This window comes from Gopherus flavomarginatus, chromosome 3, assembly GCF_025201925.1.
Source record: "Gopherus flavomarginatus isolate rGopFla2 chromosome 3, rGopFla2.mat.asm, whole genome shotgun sequence".
Classification (NCBI taxonomy): Eukaryota; Metazoa; Chordata; order Testudines; family Testudinidae; genus Gopherus; species Gopherus flavomarginatus.
In genome coordinates, this window is record NC_066619.1 from 141,525,115 (window position 1) to 141,548,117 (window position 23,003).

General features: G+C 47.0%; 1 protein-coding gene across 1 annotated transcript in view; it reads left to right on the forward strand.

Annotated features, from left to right (window-relative positions):
* The window catches only part of LOC127048446 (butyrophilin subfamily 1 member A1-like), a 64,278-nt gene that overhangs the window by 38,642 nt on the left and 2,633 nt on the right, over positions 1–23,003 (forward strand). The window contains exons 4-7 of the mRNA XM_050948279.1: positions 11,753–12,034; positions 13,916–14,032; positions 15,402–15,422; positions 15,512–15,538. Of these exons, the coding sequence (XP_050804236.1) occupies positions 11,753–12,034; positions 13,916–14,032; positions 15,402–15,422; positions 15,512–15,538 (447 nt within the window). The remainder of the gene's footprint in view (positions 1–11,752; positions 12,035–13,915; positions 14,033–15,401; positions 15,423–15,511; positions 15,539–23,003) is intronic.

Here is a 23,003-nt window from a genome sequence, read left to right on the forward strand (position 1 = left end):
AGTTAAGTGGGTTTCTCAGGAAATCTCTAAGGGGGAGTACAAAGGTATCCCTTCTGATAATGCAAGAACTGAGCCTTTTAAAGCTCTACCCTGAAGAGGGGACCTTTGTCTGCTGATCACCAGTTACATGAGGACAAGATCAGAGGCCCAGACTGTATAAAGGAGTGACTCGGAGAGTCATGGGATGGTTGTTCTGCACTAGCAGCGGTGATGATCTTGAGATAACAGAAAACCCCCTTGGTGGGAATTGAAGGACCAAACCCTACCAGAACCCTTGCTGGAGTTGCGTGATTCCTGACAAGCTATTTGCCTGCATGTAGGGTCTTTTAATGTTTTAATAATCTCTGCAAAGTTTTCACCTTAGGAATTGACATGCTTGCTTAGAAAGAGCTGTGTGGTACCTTATAACTGTGGGCAAATATACTGGTTTTAGCCTCTGAGGAGAAAAGCAAAGCAGGCCTGTGCAGGCAGTCTGACTTGCTGGGGAAATCACAGTGTACGGAGAGAACTATGTAGCCTGGGAATCCCGTTTTCCAGAGGGAATGAGTGTGTGTTTCCACCCAAAAGATGTGATTGCTAAGGAGCTGGAAGCCTGAGAGTGGGTGTCCTTGGTGGAGCATACAGGGGAAATTCGGTGCAGTTGCCCTGTACTGTGAGAGTGGGCAACAACAGGTGCTATAATAGTGTGAAGTTTTGTATAACGAGATCAGTGATTTCTGTGCTCAGCTTGCCTTTATAGCTATTGTATGAAACATAAGAAGAAGAAAAGTGGACCAAAGAATGGAACCTCAAAATTTTTTCATGAGTAAGAGACTGAACATGTGGTTTAGTTCTTGATATATGGCTTAATAGGGCCTATTTCATAAAGCTGAAAACAATTATGAGCTAGATGAGCTGAGAGGAAGAATTTAATCAGAAAAATGTAATAATTGGGAACCATTTGAGAACACCTTAGTAGATGCCCCATGTAAGGGGGCGCAGATGCACCACCGCAGCGCCTCCTGCTGGTTACTCTGGGAATTAGCTTAGTCCAGCTCCGGCACACCCTCTGTGGGTGGTGTCTCACCCATTGCTGCTCTCTCTGCTGTCTCCACCTTCCTTGGGACCCACGTTGCTCTTGGACCATGGCATCCTCTTCAGAGCACAGCCCTCCAGCTGTGCCCCCAACTCAGTCCTCCCCCCCTTCCGGGCAGGGTATCTGCAGTCCTCAGTCCGCACCTGCCGCCGTGGTCAACTGCAGTCCCAAAGTCTAGCCCCTTGCCTCAGGGGCCAGCAACAGTCTGCATAGGACCAGGCTTCTCCATGCCAGGTGCAGTGCAAGGGGGGAGGGGGAGACCCAGGCCCACCCACTACTCGGGATCCCAACCCTGGGACCCTCTGGCAGCAGCCAGGTCCTGCCCTCCTGCTCTCGCCTCTACTGCTCACGCTCCCTGGCCCACTTCCCGTCATACCTTCTTGGCTCTTTTTATCAGGGGCCTCAGCCTGGAGCTTACCCTCTGCTCCCCTGAGCCTGACCAGTGCTGCTATCCCTGAGAGCCAATCCTCTGCCCTTGCTTGTGAGGAAATGACTCTCCTCTGCTCTCCTGGGCAGCCCCTTATACCTGGGCTGCCCCCACAGCTGCTTCCTGTCTGGCTCCTAACGAGCCTCCCCTAATTGGCTGAAGGTTTGCACAGTCTCCCTGCCTGCTTCTGCCCCTCCCCCTGCTGGAGTGGGCCACCTATACCACTATACCCCCAAAAGTAAAAAAAAACCATGCTGCTTAAGAAATGATAGTTTTAAAGGGTAAGTGAAGGCAGCTAGAAAAAGATGGAAGAAAGGGGAAAGTGGTAATAATTCATTCAGATCTGAAGTTTGGAATTGTAGAAGATTGATAAGGGAAGACAAGGGCATAAGAAGAAAGCTATGGCCAGCAGATTTTTTAAATATATTAGGAACAAAATTACTTCTGAGAATGGTATTGATCCATTATTACATGGAAATAGTAGAATTATAAGTAGTAATGCAGAATAAGTAGAAGAGTTCAATAAATTTTTCTGTTCTGTATCCATGGAAACAGATGAAATAGTCCCATTTTATTGTCATGATAACACTCTTTCCGTTCCACTAGTATCTCTGGAGAATATCAAACAGAAGCTTCTAAAGTCAGACCCTTTTAAATCAGCAGGTCCAGATAATTTCATAGAATCTTAGAATATCAGGGTTGGAAGAGACCTCAGGAGGTCATCTAGTCCAACCCCCTGCTCAAAGCAGGACCAACCCCAACTAAATCATCCCAGCCAGGGCTTTGTCAAGCCTGACCTTAAAAACCTCTAAGGAAGGAGATTCCACCACCTCCCTAGGTAACCCATTCCAGTGCTTCACCACCCTCCTAGTGAAAAAGTTTTTTTCTAATATCCAACCTAAACCTCCCCCACTGCAACTTGAGACTGTTACTCCTTGTTTTGTCATCTGGTACCACTGAGAACAGTCTAGATCCATCCTCTTTGGAACCCCTTTCAGGTGGTTGAAAGCAGCTATCAAATCCCTCCTCACTCTTCTCTTCTGCAGACTAAACAATCCCAGTTCCCTCAGCCTCTCCTCATGAGTCATGTGCTCCAGCCCCCCTACTCATTTTTGTTGCCCCCTGCTGGGCTCTTTCCAATTTTTCCACATCCTTCTTCTAGTGTGGGGCCCAAAACTGGACACAGTACTCCAGATGAGGCTTCACCAATGTCGAACAGAGGGGAATGATCACATCCTTCGATCAGCTGGCAATTTATACAGCCCAAAATACTGTTACCCTTCTTGGCAACAAGGGCACACTGTTAACTCATATCCAGCTTCTTGTCCACTGTAACCCCTGGGTCTTTTTCTGCAGAACTGCTGCTTAGCCATTCGGTCCCTAGTCTGTAACAGTGATTGGGATTCTTCCATCCTAAGTGCAGGACTCTGCACTTGTCTTTGCTGAACCTCATCAGATTTCTTTGGTCCAATCCTCTAATTCGTCTAGATCCCTCTGCATCCTATCCTTACCCTCCAGCGTAAATACCACTCCTCCCAGTTTAGTGTCCTCTGCAAACTTGCTGAGAGTGCAGTCCACGCCATCCTCCAGATCATTAATGAAGATATTGAACAAAACTGGTCCCAGGACCGACCCCTGGGGCACTCTACTTGAAATCGGCTGCCAATTAGACATGGAGCTGTTGATCACTACTCGTTGAGCCTGACGATCTAGCCAGCTTTCTATCCACCTTATAGTCCATTCATCCAGCCCATACTTCTTTAACTTGCTGGCAAGAATAGTGTGGTAAAGTCAAGGAATAACATGTCCACTGCTTTCTCCTCATCCACAGAGCCAATTATCTCCTCATAGAAGGCAAGTAGGTTAGTCAGGCATGATTTTCCCTTGGTGAATCCATGCTGAGTGTTCCTGATCACTTTCCTCTCCTCTAAGTGCTTCAAAATTGATTCCTTTGCATCCAAGAGTTCCTTTTCATACAAGAGTTGTAAAAGAGTTCCGTGAGGAGTTCTCTGAAACAATGTTGATTTTTCAACAAGTCTTGGAACATTAAGGAAGTTCCACAAGTCTGGAAGAATGCTAGTGGTGTACCATTTTTTTAAAAGTATAAATGTGGTTGTCCTGGGTATTTATAGGCCCGTCAACCTAATACCAATCCTCAACAAGAGAATGGAGCAGCTGATATGGAACTTGATTAACAAAGAATTAAAGATAATTATCAGAGTGGTAGCCGTGTTAGTCTGTATCAGCAAAAAGAACAGGAATACTTGTGGCACTTTAGAAACTAACAAATTTAGTTGAGCATAAGCTTTCATGGGTTAAAGCCCACTTCATTGGATGCATGTAGTGGAAAATAAAGTAGGAAGATATATATTGTGGCAAATTGCTGGTACTGTTATGCTGGGTCTTGCGCTTTCTCTTCTTTGGGGAAGGTTCAGGGCGCCATTGCTTGCCTCTGAACCGGTATTTTAATTACCCCACTAGTGTCCTTGAGGAGGGGAGTGGAGAGGGAGGGACTTGGGCCCGCCCTCTTCTCCAGGTCCCAATCCAGGGGCCCTGAGGTTTGTGGTGAACCACTTGAACTAGCGGTTCCTTCCCCTGGGCTACTTCCCTCTCCTGCCCTTCAGCTTGGGAAAGGGCTTCTTGCCCTCCTTCTACACAAGCCAGGTGCCCCTTACCTAGGGTTTCTTTTGGATTTCTCAGCCCACCGCAGCACTCCTCCAAACTTTCCTTTTGTCTCTCTTCAGAACTGTTCTCTGCTCCAACTCCTTCAAACTGCTCTCTGCTCCAACCAAACCTTCTTGCTCCAACTCCCACACTGTCTGACTGAAGCAGGGGGGTTTTATCACACGACTGACTGCTGGTACTCTAATTGGCTTCAGGTGCTCTAGTTAATCTATAGCAAACCTTCCTCCCCTTGCAGGGAATAAGGCTCCCTGCTAACACTCTCCTGCTGCCCTCTGGCCATGCTGTATCACAATATATAAAGAGAACATGAAAAAATGGGTGTTGCCATACCAACTGTAACAAGAGTAATCAGTTAAGGTGGGCTATTAGAACCACCTGATCAACATCCTAAACAGCAAACAGGGAAAGCACCCTATCTACATTTAGCTCTTAAAACTGGATACTCTCATAAAAAATCAACCTTCCACACAAACTTCCTAGTGGCTGGACTTTACAAAACTAGATAAGCCATTTACAACACACACTTTGCTTCTCTACAACGGAAAAAGGACACTAAACTATCTAAACTACTACATGCCACAAGGAGCCACAACAGTGGCTCCCTTTGTTAGGATACAGATATTCAGGCCTGTCTGCAAAGGCCTATACTTTAAGAATTTAGGTGTATTCTTATCACTTAGCTAGTTATAGAGAGATAAAAGAAAGAATAAAAAATCACCGTCTGTCTGTGTAAGGGCCTTCTCTTACTGTGACAGTCTGAGGCCCTGTTTAGTCATGTTGAAATAAGACAATCAGGGGCTGTTAGGAAGGTGATCCGATTTATCACCTCCAGAGAAAGGGAAGAGCCTAGAAGATGTAAAAGGAAACTTAGTTTGTTAGAGTCCTGTCTGGTAGGAACTCACTTATCAATAGACACAGCTGGAAAACCCTTATGTCTGTATAATTGTAGTTTAGAAATCCTCACTTCTGTATTGTTTTGTATGTTTATTTGCATGGTCTTTGTCTGGTTCTGTGATAGCTTCTGTCTTCTGTATAATTAATTTTGCTGGGTGTAAACTAATTAAGGTGGTGGGATACAATTGGTTAAATAACCATGTTACAATATGTTAGGATTGGTTAGTTAAATTTCAGTAAAATGATTGGTTAAGGTATAGCTAAGCAGAATTCAAGTTTTACTATATAGTCTGCAGTCAGTCAGGAAGTGTGGGGGGGAAATGGGAACAGAGACTGAGGATGGGGGAATTGGGATCATGTTTTGCTAAAGGGGGAAATGGGAACAGGGGATGGGAACAGAAACAGGGACACAGGCAAGGCTCTGTGATGTCAAAGCTGGGAAGGGGGACACCGAGGAAGGAAACTGGAATCATGCTTGCTGGAAGTTCACCCCAATGAACATCGAATTGTTTGCACCTTTGGACTTCGGGTATTGTTGCTCTCTGTTCATGTGAGAAGGACCAGGGAAGTGAGAGGGTGAAGGAATAAGCCCCCTAACATCATTTACCCACCCAACAATATTGTTAAACTATCCAACTATAGTCTTAGCCCAGCAGAAGAATCTGTCCTATCTCGGGGCCTCTCCTTCTGCCCCTCCACCCCCACGAACATAATACAGTTCTGTGCTGACCTAGAATCCTACTTTTGACGTCTCTGACTCAAGGAATATTTCCAACACACCTCTGAACAGCATACTAATCCACAGAGACCTTCCTAGCAACACTACAAAAAGAAAGATTCTGGGTGGACTCCCCCTGAAGGTTCAAACAATACTGGACTTCTACATAGAGTGCTTCCACCAATGTGCACGGGCTGAAATTGTGGAGAAACAGTATCACCTGCCCCATAACCTCAGCCGTGCAGAACACAGTGCCATCCATAGCCTCAGAAACAACTCTGACATCATAATAAAAAAGGCTGGCAAAGGAGGTGCTGTCATCATCATGAATAGGTTGGAATATAAACGAGAGGCTGCCAGCCATTACCCTCTGATCCCACTGAGGGTTACCAAAAGAAACGACACCATCTACTCAAGAAACTCTCTGAAAAAGCACAAGAACAAATCTGCACAGACACACCCCTAAATCCCCGACCAGGAGTATTCTATCTGCTACCCAAGATCCATAAACCTGGAAATCCTGGATGCCTCATCATCTCAGGCATTGCACCCTGACAGCAGGATTGTCTGGCTATGTAGACTCTCTCCTCAGGCCCTACGCTACCAGCAGTCCTAGCTGTCGGAGAAAAACTCAGTTCTCGCTTTTTGTTTGGGTGCAGCAGAGTCAGATACTTTATTCTGTTTAGCAGCTACAACAGGAAGAGAGTGCACTAGAACATAGGGTCTCCACTTCCTAGACAGGTCTCTCCACAGGTAAACAATTACAGCAAGCATTTATACTTTTGTTACAGATAATAATAAGCAACAGCTGCATTTTGTTTATACATAGGTCATCCTGATATCTTGTTTTTCTCACTTAAGAGATGCCTGTCTACATATTGTATTATCTACACAAGGTTGAAAAACAACTTCTCACACAGTTCTTTTCCACTCGCCTCACGCAATCCTTGCTTGTACAAATCTCGTGTTATTAGGGTTACAGTTAGCCTAACTCTTGCTAACAGAGACTGTCATGCATGAAGATCCCCTACAAATCCATGTCAGTTCTTTCTGTACTTCCACATAGCTATCTTCGAGACACCACTGACTTCCTAAGGAAACTACAATCCATTGGTGATCTTCCAGAAAACACCATCCTAGTCACTATGGATGTAGAAGCCCTCTACATCAACATTCCACAGAGAGATGGACTACAAGCCATCAGGAACAGTATCCCCAATAATGTCATGGCAAACATGATGGCTGAACTTTGTAACTTTGTCCTTACCCATAACTATTTCACATTTGGGGACAATATATACCTTCAAGTCAGCGGCACTGCTATGGGTACCCGCATGGCCCCACAGTATGCCAACACCTTTATGGCTAACTTAGAACAACGCTTCCTCAGCTCTCGTCCCCTAACACCCCTACTCTGCTTGTGTTACGTTGATGACATAAATTTGTTAGTCTCTAAGGTGCCACACGTACTCCTCATTCTTTTTAAAGATAATTATATAATTAGTACAAATCAACATTGGTTTATGGAAAATAGATCCTGTCAAACTAACAATATCTTTGTTGACACGATAACAAGTTTGGTTGAGAAGAAGTATGGGCTGGATGAATGGACTATAAGGTGGATAGAAAGCTGGCTAGATCGTCGGGCTCAACGGGTAGTGATCAATGGCTCCATGTCTAGTTGGCAACCAGTTTCAAGCAGAGTGCCCCAAGGGTCGGTCCTGGGGCCGGTTTTGTTCAATATCTTCATTAATGATCTGGAGGATGATGTGAACTGCAGTCTCAGCAAGTTTGCAGATTACACTAAACTGAGAGGAGTGGTAGATACGCTGGAGGGTAGGGACAGGATACAGAGGGACCTAGACAAATTAGAGGACTGGGCAAAAAGAAACCTGATGAGGTTAAACAAAGACAAGTGCAGAGTCCTTCACTTAGGACGGAAGAATCTCATTCACTGTTACAGACTAGGGACCGAATGACTAGGAAGCAGTTCTGCAGAAAAGGACCTAGGGGTTACAGTGGACGAGAAGCTGGATATGAGTCAACAGTGTGCCCTTGTTGCCAAGAAGGCTAATGGCATTTTGGGCTGTATAAGTAGGGGCATTGCCAGCAGATCAAGGGACATGATCATTCCGTTCTATTCGGCATTGGTAAGGCCTCATCTGGAGTACTGTGTCCAGTTTTGGGCCCCATACTACAAGAATGATATGGAAAAATTGGAAAAAGTCAAGCAGAGGGCAACAAAATGATTAGGGGGGGCTGGAGCACATGACTTATGAGGCAAGACTGAGGGAACTGGGTTTATTTAGTCTGCAAAAGAGAAGAATGAGGGGGAATTTGATAGCTGCTTTCAACTACCTGAAAGAGGATTCCAAAGAGGATGAATCTAGAATGTTTTCAGTGGTAGCAGATGACAGAACAAGGAGTAACAGTCTCAAGTTGCAGTGGGGGAGGCTTAGGTTGGATATTAGGAAAAACTTTTTCACTAAGAAGGTGGTGAAGCACTGGAATGGGTTCTCTAGGGAGGTGATGGAATCTCCTTCCTTAGAGGTTTTTAAGGCCCAGTTTGACAAAGCCCTGCCTGGGATGATTTAGTTGGGGATTGGTCCTGCTTTGAGCAGGGGGTTGGACTAGATGACCTCCTGAGGTCCCTTCCAACCCTGATATTCTATGATTCTATGGTAATAATGTTGACATAATATACTTAGACATCTGTAACGTGTTAGACTTTGTACCACACAACATTTTAACTAAAAAATGATTATATAAAATTAACATGGCACACGTTAAATAAATTAAAAACTGGCTAACTGATAAGTCTCAAAATATAATTATAAATGGGGAATCATCATCAGATGTGTATTTCCAGTGGAGCCCTGCAGGGATCAGTTTTTGGCCTTGTGTCATCTAGCATTTTTATCAGTGACCTGGAAGAAAACAAAATCACCACTGATAAATTTTGCAAATGACACAAAAAATGGGGGAATGGTCAATAATGAAGAGAACTGGTCACTGATTCGGAGTGATCTGCATTGCTTGGTAAACTGGACACAAGTGAAGAATAGGCTAAATGTATATGTCTAGGACCAAAGAATGCAGGCCATGCTTACAGGAGGGGGACTCTATCCTGGGAAGCTGTGACTCTAAAACAAGATTTGGGGGTCATGGTGAATAATCAGCTAAATGTAAGTTGTTCCCAAAAGACCTAATGTGACCCTGGGATGCATAAACAGGGCGATCTCAAGTAGGAAGAGAGAGACTGTCTGGCACTGGTGCAACTGCTGCTGGAATAGCGTGCCCAGTTCTGATGCCCACCATGAAAGAGGGATGTTGATAAATTCGGGAGGATTCAGGGAAGAATTATGAGAATGATTAAATGATTAGAAAACGTGCCTGGATTAAAAAAGCTCAGTCAATTTAGCTTCACAAAAATAAGGTTAATGGCTGACTTCATTACAGTCTAAAAGTATCTGTAGGGGGAACAAATATTTGATAGAGATTTGATATTTGAGTAAGATCTGATGTATTAATTATTTTGGAGCAGTTCGGTATCCTGCATTATACAGGAGGTCAGACTAGATGATCACAAAATGGTCCCTTCTCACCTTGGATTCTGTGCACATAGTGATAATACCATTGATTCTCTCCTGGAGTCTTCTTATCCTCTGACCTGCACGTCTTCATTTCCCATTACATTAGCTTTTTTGTTAAAGAACCATCAGGGCGCATTTTTGGTGCCCCATGGAATGTTACTTCTGCACAGAAGTAACAAAATAAGGGACAGTCAATCCTGTGCTTTGGGTTGTTTTGTTTTTTGTTTTGTTTTGTTTTTTGGCAAGGCCTGCTACAAGATCTACATAGGCTTGATTTACTCCATCATTAATGAGGATGGAGTGTTTATCTTCTTTTTCCCCAGTAATGTAAAATACGGCAATGAATAATGTGTAACCCTTCTGCCTCTCTGAGTTGGCAGCAACAAGGGCCGGGTTCAGTAACCAGGGGTTCCATTTCAATAACACAATGCAAAACCGTCTCGAGCCCCCACCCAGTGACCTGGAACAATTACATACCACCCCCCCGGGCGCCTCTAGGAGGCAATACTTCCCCACTCGCAAGCACGGAGTCCAAGTGTAGCAAAATCCTTTTAATAAAGTAGGGAAACAATGTGGCATCACGTTGGAGAAACACCACAAACAGGATTATAACACAAACCATAAGCAAAAACCCACCACCAAGTACGTTTGGCAATGTCCTTTCCCCCTTAGGGTCTTAAGTCCAATCACCCCAAAGTCCAACAACCCAAAAGTCTCTGGTCAATGCCACCCCAGAATTCAAAAGTTTATCTGCAAAGTTTCTCCCCCTGCCCCAGCCTGGGTGGAAATGGGGGGGGGCGTACACATGGTGTTAAGGGAACCTTACGTGGGCCAGGGGCCAACTACTCCGCCTCTCCATGGAGTTCTGCTGCAGCCTTCACCACGACCAGCACCACTCCACCAGCTGTGCCTCTCCTCCAGCCGACCCGTGAGCCGCTCCAGCCGTCCCCGCAAACCGCTCCACTCCGCTCACTGTTCCGTGGGCTGCTCCAACATGCTGCAAACTGCTCCACTCTGCCAGCCACTTAGCAATAGAGCTTCAGGCTCCCCCACTAGTTAACACAGCACTCAGTGATCTCAGCTCAGTAAGCTCAGCTCTTTTAGTGATTTCAGCTTGTAGTAGGGGAGCCCTGGTGCTGCTGCACCATTGGCCCAATGAATTCAGCTCAGCAGTCTCTAGATGGACTCCTAATTGATTCAAAATTAGCTCTGCTCTTCAACAGTGGAGAGAGGAAAACATGCAATTGGCATTCCAGACCCTCAAAAGGAGCCCATACCATCAAGTACACACCAATCCCCAACCTCTTCCCCCATTCACTGGGTTTTGGCACTCATGTCCCTTGTCTAGCAAGCACCACCCACCTGATGGTGAGACATTTCTGTCACAAAGCAGTCCCACAGTTCCTCATCCACACAACCAGGGCAACAACACTCTACTCCTCCAGCCCCAACAACAAAGAAACTGGGGATCCCAGAGCTGTCAAAACAACCATCCCAGGCTGCTGCGGGCCACGCCAGGCGGGGTGGGTGTGTCAATTCAAATTACTGAAATTCCCTTCCACACTCCCAACAATTCACCACCAGATGTCAGAGCAGAGCCCACCCTGACTCTGCTTACAATGGAAATGTAGAAAAAATTAAGTTCCCTTGTGGGGCAATAGGAACCAGTTTGGCACTCCACCTCATTACGAACGGGAAAGAAATATATTACAGCGGGGGACAGCGAAGTTCTCCAGCCAGCAAAGCAGACACAGAAGCAGCGAGGGCAAGTTCTGCAGCAAGGACTGATGGGTACTGATGATGTCATCAGGGTACTGACTACAGTATTCACTCTGGACATTATCTCCCCTGTTCTCATTGGCTGTTTGCTGCAGCCCTTCATCAGTCTTCTTACCTCAACCTCACGCCATCTGCTGCCATATTCTCCCACCATCCTCCCCTCCCTCTTCTTCCTTGCCCTGACTGTCTCTCCCCTGCCTTCTACAACCCTCTTCTTTCCTTTGTCTCCTGGTTCAGCTCCTCCCCTCCTCTCAAAAACCAACCAAAAATTAAAAAGAAATACCATCCCTCCACCTAAAAGTCATGGTATTATCCCCCCATTTGGAGCCCATCATTCTGCTCATATTATTTCCCTTCCCCTTAACCCATTTAAACTGTAAACTCTTCAAACCAAGGATTGTCTACTGCTCTATGTTTCTACAATGACTAACATGGTAAGGCTCTGATCCTGGATAGTTCCTAGGTGCTACCATAATACTTACTATTATTATTCTACTTCAGGAGCAAACTCTCACTCTCTGCTGAATATTTACAGAAATGAAGATGGAGGATTAATAGAGGTTTCTTCTATTCTCTTCCAGGTTTGGGCTCTGGGCCCCACATCTCTATTGCTGACTATGAGGCTGGTGGGATCCGTGTGGTGTGTACATCGGGTGGGTGGTACCCAGAGCCTGAAATGCTGTGGAGGGATTCTAGTGGGCAGCTTGTACCATCACTGTCCCAAACGAAATCCCAACAGGAAAATGGCCTGTTTGAAGCTCAGATTTCTTTTGTTATAAAAGAAAGGACACATTCTGGTTTGAATTGTTACATAAGGAATCCCCGCCTCAACCAAGAAAAAGAATCAACAATTTACATAGCAGGTCAGTTCTCATCACAGCCAGAGCAAGTAATTGCCAACAAACACTACTAGTGATAAGCTTATATTAAAGTTATACTGTATATGCGTCCAGGGCTGCTCAAAGAGTATTCCATGTGCGTCTCCTGACAAGGGGTGTGCAAACTGCTCGTACACACTAGTGCAACCAGGGACATCTGCTGGTGAGCCTGGTGCCCATCCCATTGGGTGGGGCTGGGGACAGTACAGCCGCCGGAGGAAGTGCCGTGTTGTTTTTGTGTGTAATCCTGGTCACTCCATCTCAGAAAGGATATAGTGTAACTGGAAAAGGTTCAGAAAAGGGTAGCAAAAATGATCAAGGGGTATGGACCAGCTTCCATATGTGGACAGACTAAAAAGATTATACCTGTTCAGAAAAGAGATGACTCAGGTAGGTATGATAGAGGTCTATAACATCATTAATAATATTGAAAAAGTAATACAGAAGTGTTATTTACCCCTTCATATATCAGAAGAACCAGAAATCACTTGATGAAATTAATAGGCCACAGGTTTAATACAAACAAGAGGCAATACTTCTTCATACAACACAATTAACCTGTGGAACTCATTGCCATAGGCAGTTGTGATGACCAAAAATATAACTGGGTTCAAAAAAGAACTAGATGAATTCATGGCAGACATGTCCATCAATGACTGCTGGCCAAGATGTTGGTGACCCTTAATCGCTCACTATCAGAGGCAAGGAGGGAAAGGCAAGGGTGGATGTCTCCAAAATTACCCTGTTCTGCACACTCTGCCTGAAACTCTGGTACTTGCCACTTTCAGCAGACAGGATACTGGGCTAGATAGACCATTGATCTGACCTAGTCTGGCTGTTCTTATGAGAACTGGGTGCAGATTCATTGAAAGAAAGGGGAAGGCAAATTCTAAGGATGCTCATATGTCTCTGTTCCCAAGGGATGCAGAGGTGGATACGGAGGTACCCCAACAGGTCCCTGTGATGGGAGATTGGTTGTGGAGGAGCAATTGCCAGGGTGTCCTCGAGGCTCCATCACACTGTAGTCTCAACAGACAGTCTGGCCATAACAAATAGGCCTAACCTAGAAAACACGAACTTTGCACTCACTGATAATCTAAATCCAACCGTGAGCAATGTCTCCTTGACTAAATATATATATAAATATATATATATATAACTTGAGAAGGTAGACAAACATGGAAACCTCCAGAGATGGCAAACTACCTGAACTATTAGGAAATAATGTTTTAAATTATTATTCCACTAGAGAGAGGAATGTTTTGGTGATGGGTGTAGACAGCACTTCCACCAATAGATGGAGCTGTATCTTTATCATAGCATTAAGTAGGTGTATTGTACTTTATTATGTTGTTTTTGATCTGCAGGGTCTGTCAGGAAGTTCAGTCCTGGCTGTGATGCTGGAGTTGTTACTTGCAGTGTTCCAGTGAACCCCTATGATTCTAAGCATTGCATTATGTCATGTGTGAAGGAGCATTAAGGCTATGTTGCAAGTGAAGAAGCAAATCAACAAAGTGTTTTTGTTTTTTTGAGAGACTCGTTTCTGCCTATGTAGGGCCAATCTACAGAGCAAAGACAGAAATGCCAGGGACTTGCCTGCAATATGGTTGACCCCTGCCTTGGTTACCACGAAATTCCTTCTCATCACGTAGGTAGGCCCTAACTGTGTTCTGTAACAGGTCAAAGCTTGCACTTCCATTGGTTTCAGAGTGAAATGTGAAGGAACCTTATCTCAGTAGGGAATTTATTTGGAGTCTCAGGAAAGTTTCTCCCGCCCAATCACATTATGTTACTTTTGTGTGCAGAAGTCCTGCTGGAGGCATAATTCTCTCACTATTTCCAGCTTAATTAGGCTTTCTCTTCCAGACCCGTTTTTCCCAAGGACTTCCCTCTGGATGGTGGCTCTGGCTGTGGTCCTGAGTGTCCTGGGTTTTCTCATTTCCCCAGCCATTTACTATTGTTGGATGCAGCACAGAGAGAAAGGTAAAGTAATAGTAGGAGATTCCTTGGGTGAAACTGTTTCAGTTGAGAGAAATGCAGCAAATGGAGCTATTCTTTACATCTCACTAATGAATCCAAACCTATTTTTAGTGTCAGATAAAAACTACATTAAACTGTAAGTCAGGTTGGGAGTATGTATCTCTAACTCAAAGGTGAATGTTTTATGTATCCCAGAAGCAAACATCACACTAATTCAGCATAAAAAATCCCCAACAAGCTAAGGTCTGGAAGCACACAGTAACACCATCCAAACGGTTTTAATTCTGCCATTTAGTGTTAACTATACAATTACTGTTACTGCATGATAGAGACTAGATTAAAGTAGACACATTAGATCTTTTTTCAGTTTTTCCAATGTGTCGGGGGCCACCATCTTCCCTTCAGAGAAACCTGGCTCTATTCCATTTGCACAACCAGGAGGAGGGAAGGTGTGTGTATGTGACGCCAGCGTTTACTGTACAATCAGTGATGTAAAATTTAGCAAATCTCTATTGGGTAGTGCAATGGGTTATACCTCTCTAGCACCCCCTTAGGGTGAGAGGAGCACCACCTCTCATCTTTGCTTTCCTTTCCTGGATGGCAGAGTTACTGTAGTCTGGGTTCCAGATTTAGGGTACAGCCCTCCATCTGTACCTCTTAGAGACCCTCACCCTTTCTGGAGAGGAGGGGGTTAAGCAGCCCCCCAAAAAAGGACAGAGTGCCTCCAGAGCCCAAAAAAGGGCTGTGTCTGCTCAGTCTCAGACAGTGTAGAGGTCAAGAGCCTCTGGGAAGAGATCTGGTCTCTTGTATGTCCAAACAACCAAGGCTGGGTCCCAGTGCTCCATACAGAAAAGTCAGTCCCTCTACTTCCTCAGAGGGCCTGGCTGGCTGATGTTCTCAGGAGCATAACCAGTAAACAACCCTTATGCCCTGGGACTAGGGAGCTCTTGCTCTGTTTACTCCAGAGTGATCTGGGATCCTCCATTGTAAGGATCTGCCCTTCTCCAGGGTTGGCATGTCTCACAAGTGTACTGGGTTGGGGCTGATTGTGCCCAGAGAAGCTCGTTAACCCCTTCATGGCTGATGCAGGGCACTTCCCAGCCACAGGTGGACAGTGACCAAGGATATAGTGGCTGGGAAAAAGCCAGTGATGGAAACTTCATTAGGAATGTCCAGGCATTCAGACATTTAAGAGTTGGTTATTTTTTTACAGCTGTTTTTTGGGAATAACATTAAGTTAAGGTTAATAAAAGGGTTTAGTTTATGATAATTGTCTAGGCAATGGGGATTCATATAATAAAGAATCCTGTAAAGGGCTAGTTTCTATAACACGAGCTCTAGTAACATGTCCGTTTTTCTTTGTTTGTTTTAGGGAAACTCTTGGCTGAACTTCGTAAGTTCTGTTTTCTCATAATTAAAACGTAGTTAGAAATTGTGCCTTCTTCAGACTGTGTTCATCTCTGTGTCTGTGCTTGGTTTCAGAGTGGAGAAGAGCCCAAGTATATGCAGGTAAATCAAGCTGACATTTCATTTATGTCAAAATTCCTTTGCTTATTTTTACTAATCACACATAACAAGAAGGAAAAAGTCAGTTAAAACATTTAAAACTTAAAGTTAAGTAAGGCCTCATTTTAACAATTTCCTATATTCCATTTCCCTTTAGTGTATGTTTTGATAAACTTTTTTCTATGAATTCAACGTTTTTAAGGTAATTTCATTTAATTAAAGGAAAACGTGGATTTTAATTGAATTTTAATTTCCATCCATTTGCTTGAAGCATAGGCATCTAGAGAACTTGAATCACAAGTAAAAATGAAGTTTTTAAATAAGAAATCCAACATTCACCATTTTCTAACATAACAAAAGAAGAAAAAATTAAGCATCTGAATAAATGTGAATTACGCTATGTCGCTGATTAATTAAATATATGATATGAGCCCAGATCCTCAAAGTTTTTAGGCATCTAACTCTCATTGATTTCAATGGACGTTAGGAGCCTAAATACCTTTAGAATCTGGGCCACAAGGTATCCTCCTGGTTAGCAAAAAGAAGCACCAGGTGTAGTATAATTGTGAATCGATATGTTTTAATGGTTACCAGCTAATAAGAATCAATCTTTCTTCAGAAAAATAACTAAAAAGTCCAAATGCAAAACATGATGAAAATCAATGCTTTGAATCAAGGTTTCCTGCTTGCTTAATTAAATCATGATTAAAATCACTTATTTAAATCTCTTAAATGAATCCATCCTGCACCACCCCATAACCAGAAAGAGTTGGCAGCCTCATTTCCTTAAAATAAATGAAAGCACATCTGGCAGCTCACTTTATACTCCCTGATCTGGATGCTCAAAACAAGTTAATAGAATCATAGGGTCAGAAGGGACCTCAGGAGGTCATCTAGTCCAACCCCCTGCTCAAAGCAGGACCAATCTCCAACTAAATCATCCCAGCCAGGGCTTTGTCAAGCCTGACCTTAGAAACCTCTAAGAATGGAGATTCCACCATCTCCCTAGATAACCCATTCCAGTGCTTCACCACCCTCCTAGTGAAAAAGTTTTTCCTAATATCCAACCTAAACCTCCCCCACTGCAACTTGAGACCATTACTCCTTGTTCTGTCATCTGCCACCACTGAGAACAGTCTAGATCCATCCTCTTTGGAACTTCCTTTCAGGTAGTTGAAAGCAGCTATCAAAATCCCCCCTCACTCTTCTCTTCTGCAGACTAAGCAAGCCTAGTTCCCTCAGCCTCTCCGCACAAGTCCTGTGCTCATAAGTTAGGTGCTTAAATCCCAGTTTTGGGCCAGATGCCCAAAACTCCTGCCTCAGCCCCGTAGGTGCCTAAACTATCAGGATAAAAGTTTGCTAGATGTCTGTTTCGGCCTCTGGGCATGTGCACCACTGCCTCCCTTGGGCGTCCAAACACCTATCTCCCATCTCAACCCCAGAGATTCTCAAACCAGGCAAAGACAGGAATTTAGCCACCTAAATCACATGTGGGGCCGAATCTGACTGGCATTGTTAGAGGCCACCTGCTGGATCAAGTCACATTCAAAATGTGGTGGTAGGGCCCACCTTATCCCTTGTAGCCCAGTGACTGTCACTTACTTGGGATGCGAGAGACCCAGGTTTTATTTTTCCGTCTCTGCCTGATGCGGAGAAAAGGTTTGAATGATGGGGGTGTCTCCCACCTCTCATGAGAGGACCCTGGGTAGATCCAAACATTGGCCCAGAGAGAATAAGAATGACTCTGGAGTGTAATTAGGTACCAGCTGGGAGACCTGGGCCCCTGCTTCAATCCCTCTTTCATTACTTAATCACAGTGAAAGAGTTTCAGCAGGAGTCATAGATCAGAACAGCTCACAGCCCAGTGACTAGAGCCTCTCTTGAGAGGTGGGAGATGCCTGCACTGATACTTTCTCCCCCTCTTGCAGAGAGGGGAAAATTAAACCTGTTTCATCGACATCCTGGGTAAATGCCCTGGCCTCTGGGCTAAAGGTTATAAGGTGGACAACCCCCTCCTCCATGCTAAAACGACATCGGCGCCTAGCTCTGCAGAGGGGTCCCAGCTTCAAACTCACAAGCTGACATGTGAGTGTCCAGACATGTCTCTGAGAGACGGTGGGCCCTCCCCGCCCCCTGCCATGGGCTGGCTCAAGTGGCTCTGCCTAGCATGATGGCTTTTGGAAGTCACAGGGAGCTTTAGAGAATGCCTGGCTCAGGCTTTGGGAGTTGCAGCAATTTCTCCAGGCACCTATAATTAAGCTGAGCATCACAGTGTCTAACTCCTCTGGAGCCTTCAGCCCATCCTAGTAACCTCGGGGGGGTGGACACTTGTAAAGTGAGTTTAGTTGACTATAAGTTACAGCAAACCAGATCTCATGGGTTGAGCAGAGCCCCTCAAGGCTGGTCCCAGGCAGACTGCAGCCCTCGCTGGCAGAGGTGAAAGTAAGCCGGTACGGGCCGGTACGGAGGACTGTAAGAAAAGGTGCAGTAGCATATTGGCAAGAAAATGAAGCATTCTCTCCCTCTCTGACTCCTCCTCCTGGCTTCAGCAATACTGAGGGTCCAGGGGCCCGGCTCCACAACTGTTCGGGGCTGGGTCTCCCACCTGACTGGCCCCCTGCACCTCCCTGGAGTTTGCCCCAGCCCCCCTTTGCTGCCCCCATGCACCTCCCTGGGTCCGACCGGAGCACTGAGAAGGCCCACTGCTCAGTGAGGAGGGGGAAACAGTAACGGGAGACTTGGAAATGGCAGAGATGATTAATGACTTCTTTGTTTCGGTCTTCACTGAGAAGTCTGAAGGAATGTCTAATATAGTGAATGCTTACGGGAAGAGGGTAGGTTTAGAAGATAAAATAAAAAAAGAGCAAGTAAAAAATCACTTAGAAAAGTTAGATGCCTGCAAGTCACCAGGGCCTGATGAAATGCATCCTAGAATACTCAAGGAGTTAATAGAGGAGGTATCTGAGCCTCTAGCTATTATCTTTGGGAAATCATGGGAGACGGGGGAGATTCCAGTAGATTGGAAGGGGGAAAATATAGTGCCCATCTATAAAAAGGGAAATAAAAACAACCCAGGAAACTACAGACCAGTTAGTTTAACTTCTGTGCCAGGGAAGATAATGGAGCAGATAATTAAAGAAATCATCTGCAAACACTTGGAAGGTGGTAAGGTGATAGGGAATAGCCAGCATGGATTTGTAAAGAACAAATCCTGTCAAACTAATCTGATAGCATTCTTTGATAGGATAACGAGCCTTGTGGATAAGGGAGAAGAGGTGGATGTGATATACCTAGACTTTAGTAAGGCATTTGATACGGTCTCTCATGATATTCTTGTAGAAAAACTAGGAAAGTATAATTTAGATGGGGCTACTATAAGGTGGGTGCATAACTGGCTGGATAACCGTACTCAGAGAGTAGTTATTAATGGCTCCCAATCCTGCTGGAAAGGTATAACAAGTGGGGTTCCGCAGGGGTCTGTTTTGGGACCGGCTCTGTTCAATATCTTCATCAACGATTTAGATGTTGGCATAGAAAGTACGCTTATTAAGTTTGCAGACGATACCAAACTGGGAGGGATTGCAACTGCTTTGGAGGACAGGGTCAAAATTCAAAATGATCTAGACAAATTGGAGAAATGGTCTGAGGTAAACAGGATGAAGTTCAATAAAGATAAATGCAAAGTGCTCCACTTAGGAAGGAACAATCAGTTTCACACATACAGAATGGGAAGAGACTGTCTAGGAAGGAGTATGGCAGAAAGAGATCTAGGGGTCATAGTGGACCACAAGCTTAATATGAGTCAACAGTGTGATACTGTTGCAAAAAAAGCGAACGTGATTCTGGGATGCATTAACAGGTGTGTTGTAAACAAGACACGAGAAGTCATTCTTCCGCTTTACTCTGCGCTGGTTAGGCCTCAGCTGGAGTATTGTGTCCAGTTCTGGGCACCGCATTTCAAGAAAGATGTGGAGAAACTGGAGAGGGTCCAGAGAAGAGCAACAAGAATGATTAAAGGTCTTGAGAACATGACCTATGAAGGAAGGCTGAAGGAATTGGGTTTGTTTAGTTTGGAAAAGAGAAGACTGAGAGGGGACATGATAGCAGTTTTCAGGTATCTAAAAGGGTGTCATCAGGAGGAGGGAGAACTTGTTCACCATAGCCTCCAATGATAGAACTAGAAGCAATGGGCTTAAACTGCAGCAAGGGAGATTTAGGTTGGACATTAGGAAAAAGTTTCTAATTGTCAGGGTAGTTAAACACTGGAATAGATTGCCTAGGGAAGTTGTGGAATCTCCATCTCTGGAGATATTTAAGAGTAGGTTAGATAAATGTCTATCAGGGATGGTCTAGACAGTATTTGGTCCTGCCATGAGGGCAGGGGACTGGACTCGATGACCTCTCGAGGTCCCTTCCAGTCCTAGAGTCTATGAGTCTATGAGTCTCTCCCCTGAAGCTCCATGCTGCCTGCCTGCATTAACTGCCACCACAGGGTCCTATTGCCCCCCTCCAGTATTGCCAGGGCAGGCTGCACTTCCCTCTCAGACCCTTTCATTTTGCGGTGGGACCCTCCACCAGTACAGCCGCCCCCCCCGTCTTCAGTCACTGCTCTTGCCCCACACTGGGCAAGGGGCAGCCCCAGTGAGCAGCGCCGGTGCAAGTATGTTTCACACCTTAGGCGAAACTTCCACCTTGCGCCCAACTCCGTCTCCGAGCCCCCGCCCTGAGGCACCCCCACGCAGCAGCTCCTGCCCTCCGCCCTGAGGCGTCCCCCCTGCGGCAGCTCCCCGCCCCCCACCCTCCACCTTGAGGCACCCCCCTGCCCCTGCTCCGCCTCCTCCCCGAGCACACTGTGGCTACTTCACTTCTCCCACCTCCCAGGCTTGCGGTGCCTACGCTGATTGACGCCAGAAGCCTGGGATTTGGGGGGCGCCATTTTCTTCAGCAACGACTGCGGCGGCCGGATCTTCTGCCACCCCGGTCGCCACTGGCATTTAGGTGGAGGGAGCTGGGGCAGAGGGGTGCAGGGAGGGCCTCCTGCAGCAAGTAAGGGGGGGGTGGCACACAGGGTAACTCCCCGCCTCAGCTTACCCCTGCCCTGCCTCCTCCCTGAGCACACCGTTGCTGCTTCACTTCTCACACCTCACAGGCCTGTGGCGCCAATCAGCTTGGGTGCTGCAAGCCTGGGAGGTGGGAGAAGTGAAGCAGCCACGGCGTGCTTGGGGGGAGGTGGAGCAGGAGTGAGCTGGGGCGGGGAGTTCCCCTGTGTGCCGCCCCCCTTACTTTCTGCAGGTGGCCCTCCCCGCGCTCCCCTGCTCCAGCTCCCTCCACCTAAATGCCAGTGGCTACCGGGGTGGCCAAAGATCTGGCCGCCGTGGTCGCTGCCAAAGAAAATGCCACCCACCAAATCCTAGCGCCCTAGATGACTTCCTAGGTCACCTAAATGGTTGCACTGGCCCTGCCAGTGAGGCTACAGTGAGGGGCAGCAGCTGGGGAGGAGGCGCACATGTGATGGCAGCCCCCCCAGGCATGGCACTCACCAGAGGGGAGGCGAGGGGGATTCCTGGACCTGAGAGGGGCCCTCAGAGCATGTGCAGTGACAGTGATGGGGATGAGTGTGCTGCCGGGGGGGGAGAAGGGGGTCCCTACCCCAGAGCTCGCTGCTGTCAGCAGGGAGAGGGCTGGGGGGAGTCCTCCTCTCTGGCTCCAGTCCCAGGGCAGCCTGCCTGCACCCCAAACTCATCCCTAGCCCTGCCTCACCCCAGAGCCCATGCCCCCAGCCAGAGTCCTCATCCCCACGCACCCCAACCCTCTCTCCAACACCCCAAACCCCTCATCTCTAGCCCCAGCCAGAGCCATCATCCCCATGCACCCTTACCCTCTGCCTCAGCCCTGAGTCCCCTCCCATACCCCAAACTCGTCATCCCCAGCCACATCCCAAATCCATCCCCAGCCTCACCCCACAGCCCTCACCCCTGTACCCCCTCCCTCCTCACCCCCTCCCATCCCTAAACTGCCTCCCAGAGCCTGCACCCCAGTCCCCTGCCCCAGCCCAGGGCCTGCATCCCAAACTGCCTCCCCAACCCAAACTTCCTCCCAGAGCCTTGGGCAGGTGGGGGGGGTGGAGTTTGGGGGGGCAGAGTTTGGGCAGGGGCAGGTTCTGGGCACCACCAAAATTTCTACAAACCTGCCACTCCTGCTGGCAAGAGATGGTGCCCCATTCCGGGGTGGACCGGCTTCCTGAAGCAGCAATTTAAAGGGCTGGAGCCCAGAGCCCCGCTGCCAGAGCCCTGGGGTAGCGGCAGTGGGGCTTGGGTGGCGATTTAAAGGGCCCAGGGCTCCTCCTGCCGCTACTGCCCCAGGCCCTTTAAATCGCTGTTGGAGCCCCACTGCCACTACCCCAGGGCTCCGGGGACAATTTAAAGGGCCCGGCCCTTTAAATAGCCCCCGTTTCCCGCCGGAGCCCTGGGGTAGCAGTGGCAGGGCTCTGGTGGCTATTGAAAGGGTTCGGGGCTCCCGCTGCCTCTACCACCCCGGGCCCTTTAAACAGCCACTGGAGACCTGCCGCCGCTACCCCAGGGCTCCAGCAGCAGGGCTCCAGAGACGATTTAAAGAGCTCTGGAGGGTAGCGGCAGCCAGAGCCCCAGGCCCTGCTGCTGGAACCCTGGGGCTCTGCCTGCAATTTAAAGGGCCTGGGGCTCCGGTGCAGTAGCAGCAGCTAGTGCCCCAGGCCCTTTAAATCGCCCCCTTTAAATCGCTCCTGAACCCCAGGGCTCCCAGACACCTCTGCAGCTGGGAGCTCAGGGGGTGATTTAAAGGGCTTGGGGCTCCCAGCTGCTGCTACCACAGCCCTAGCCCCGGGCCCTTTAAATCCTGATTTAAAATGCCTGGGGATTTAAAGGCCCCGCCTCTTCTGGTGGAGACCACGCCCCTCCTCAGGACTCCGGAGTACTGGCAAGTCCTTTAAGTTACTTTCACCTCTGCTTGCCAGACAGGTTTGCCATCAGGTCCCTGTCCCCTTGTGGCTGTCAACACCCCCTGGTCTCCCAGATCTGAGTGCCAAGTGGCTGTGAGGTGCTTGGGGCCAGCTGTCTCTCTGTCTCACTCTCGGCCATGCTCAGCAGCTGGATACCAAAGGAAGCTTACAAGAAGTGGAAACGTGAACAGATGACTAGGGAGGAGTATAAAAATATTGCTCGAGCATGCAGGGGTGTAATCAGGAAGGCCAAGGCACAACTGGAGTTGCAGCTGGCAAGGGATGTGAAGGGTAAAAAGAAGGGTTTCTACAGATATGTTAGTAACGAGGTGGTGGTCAGGGAAAACATGGGGCCCTTACCCCTGATTGCAGCGATTAGCACCTTTCAGCCTATCAGTGTACATGCTTCTGCGCATACCATCTATTTCCTCACACTTGAGTCCTGCTCAGATACCAAGCAACTTTGAGAGATAGACGCCATAAGACCCCAGG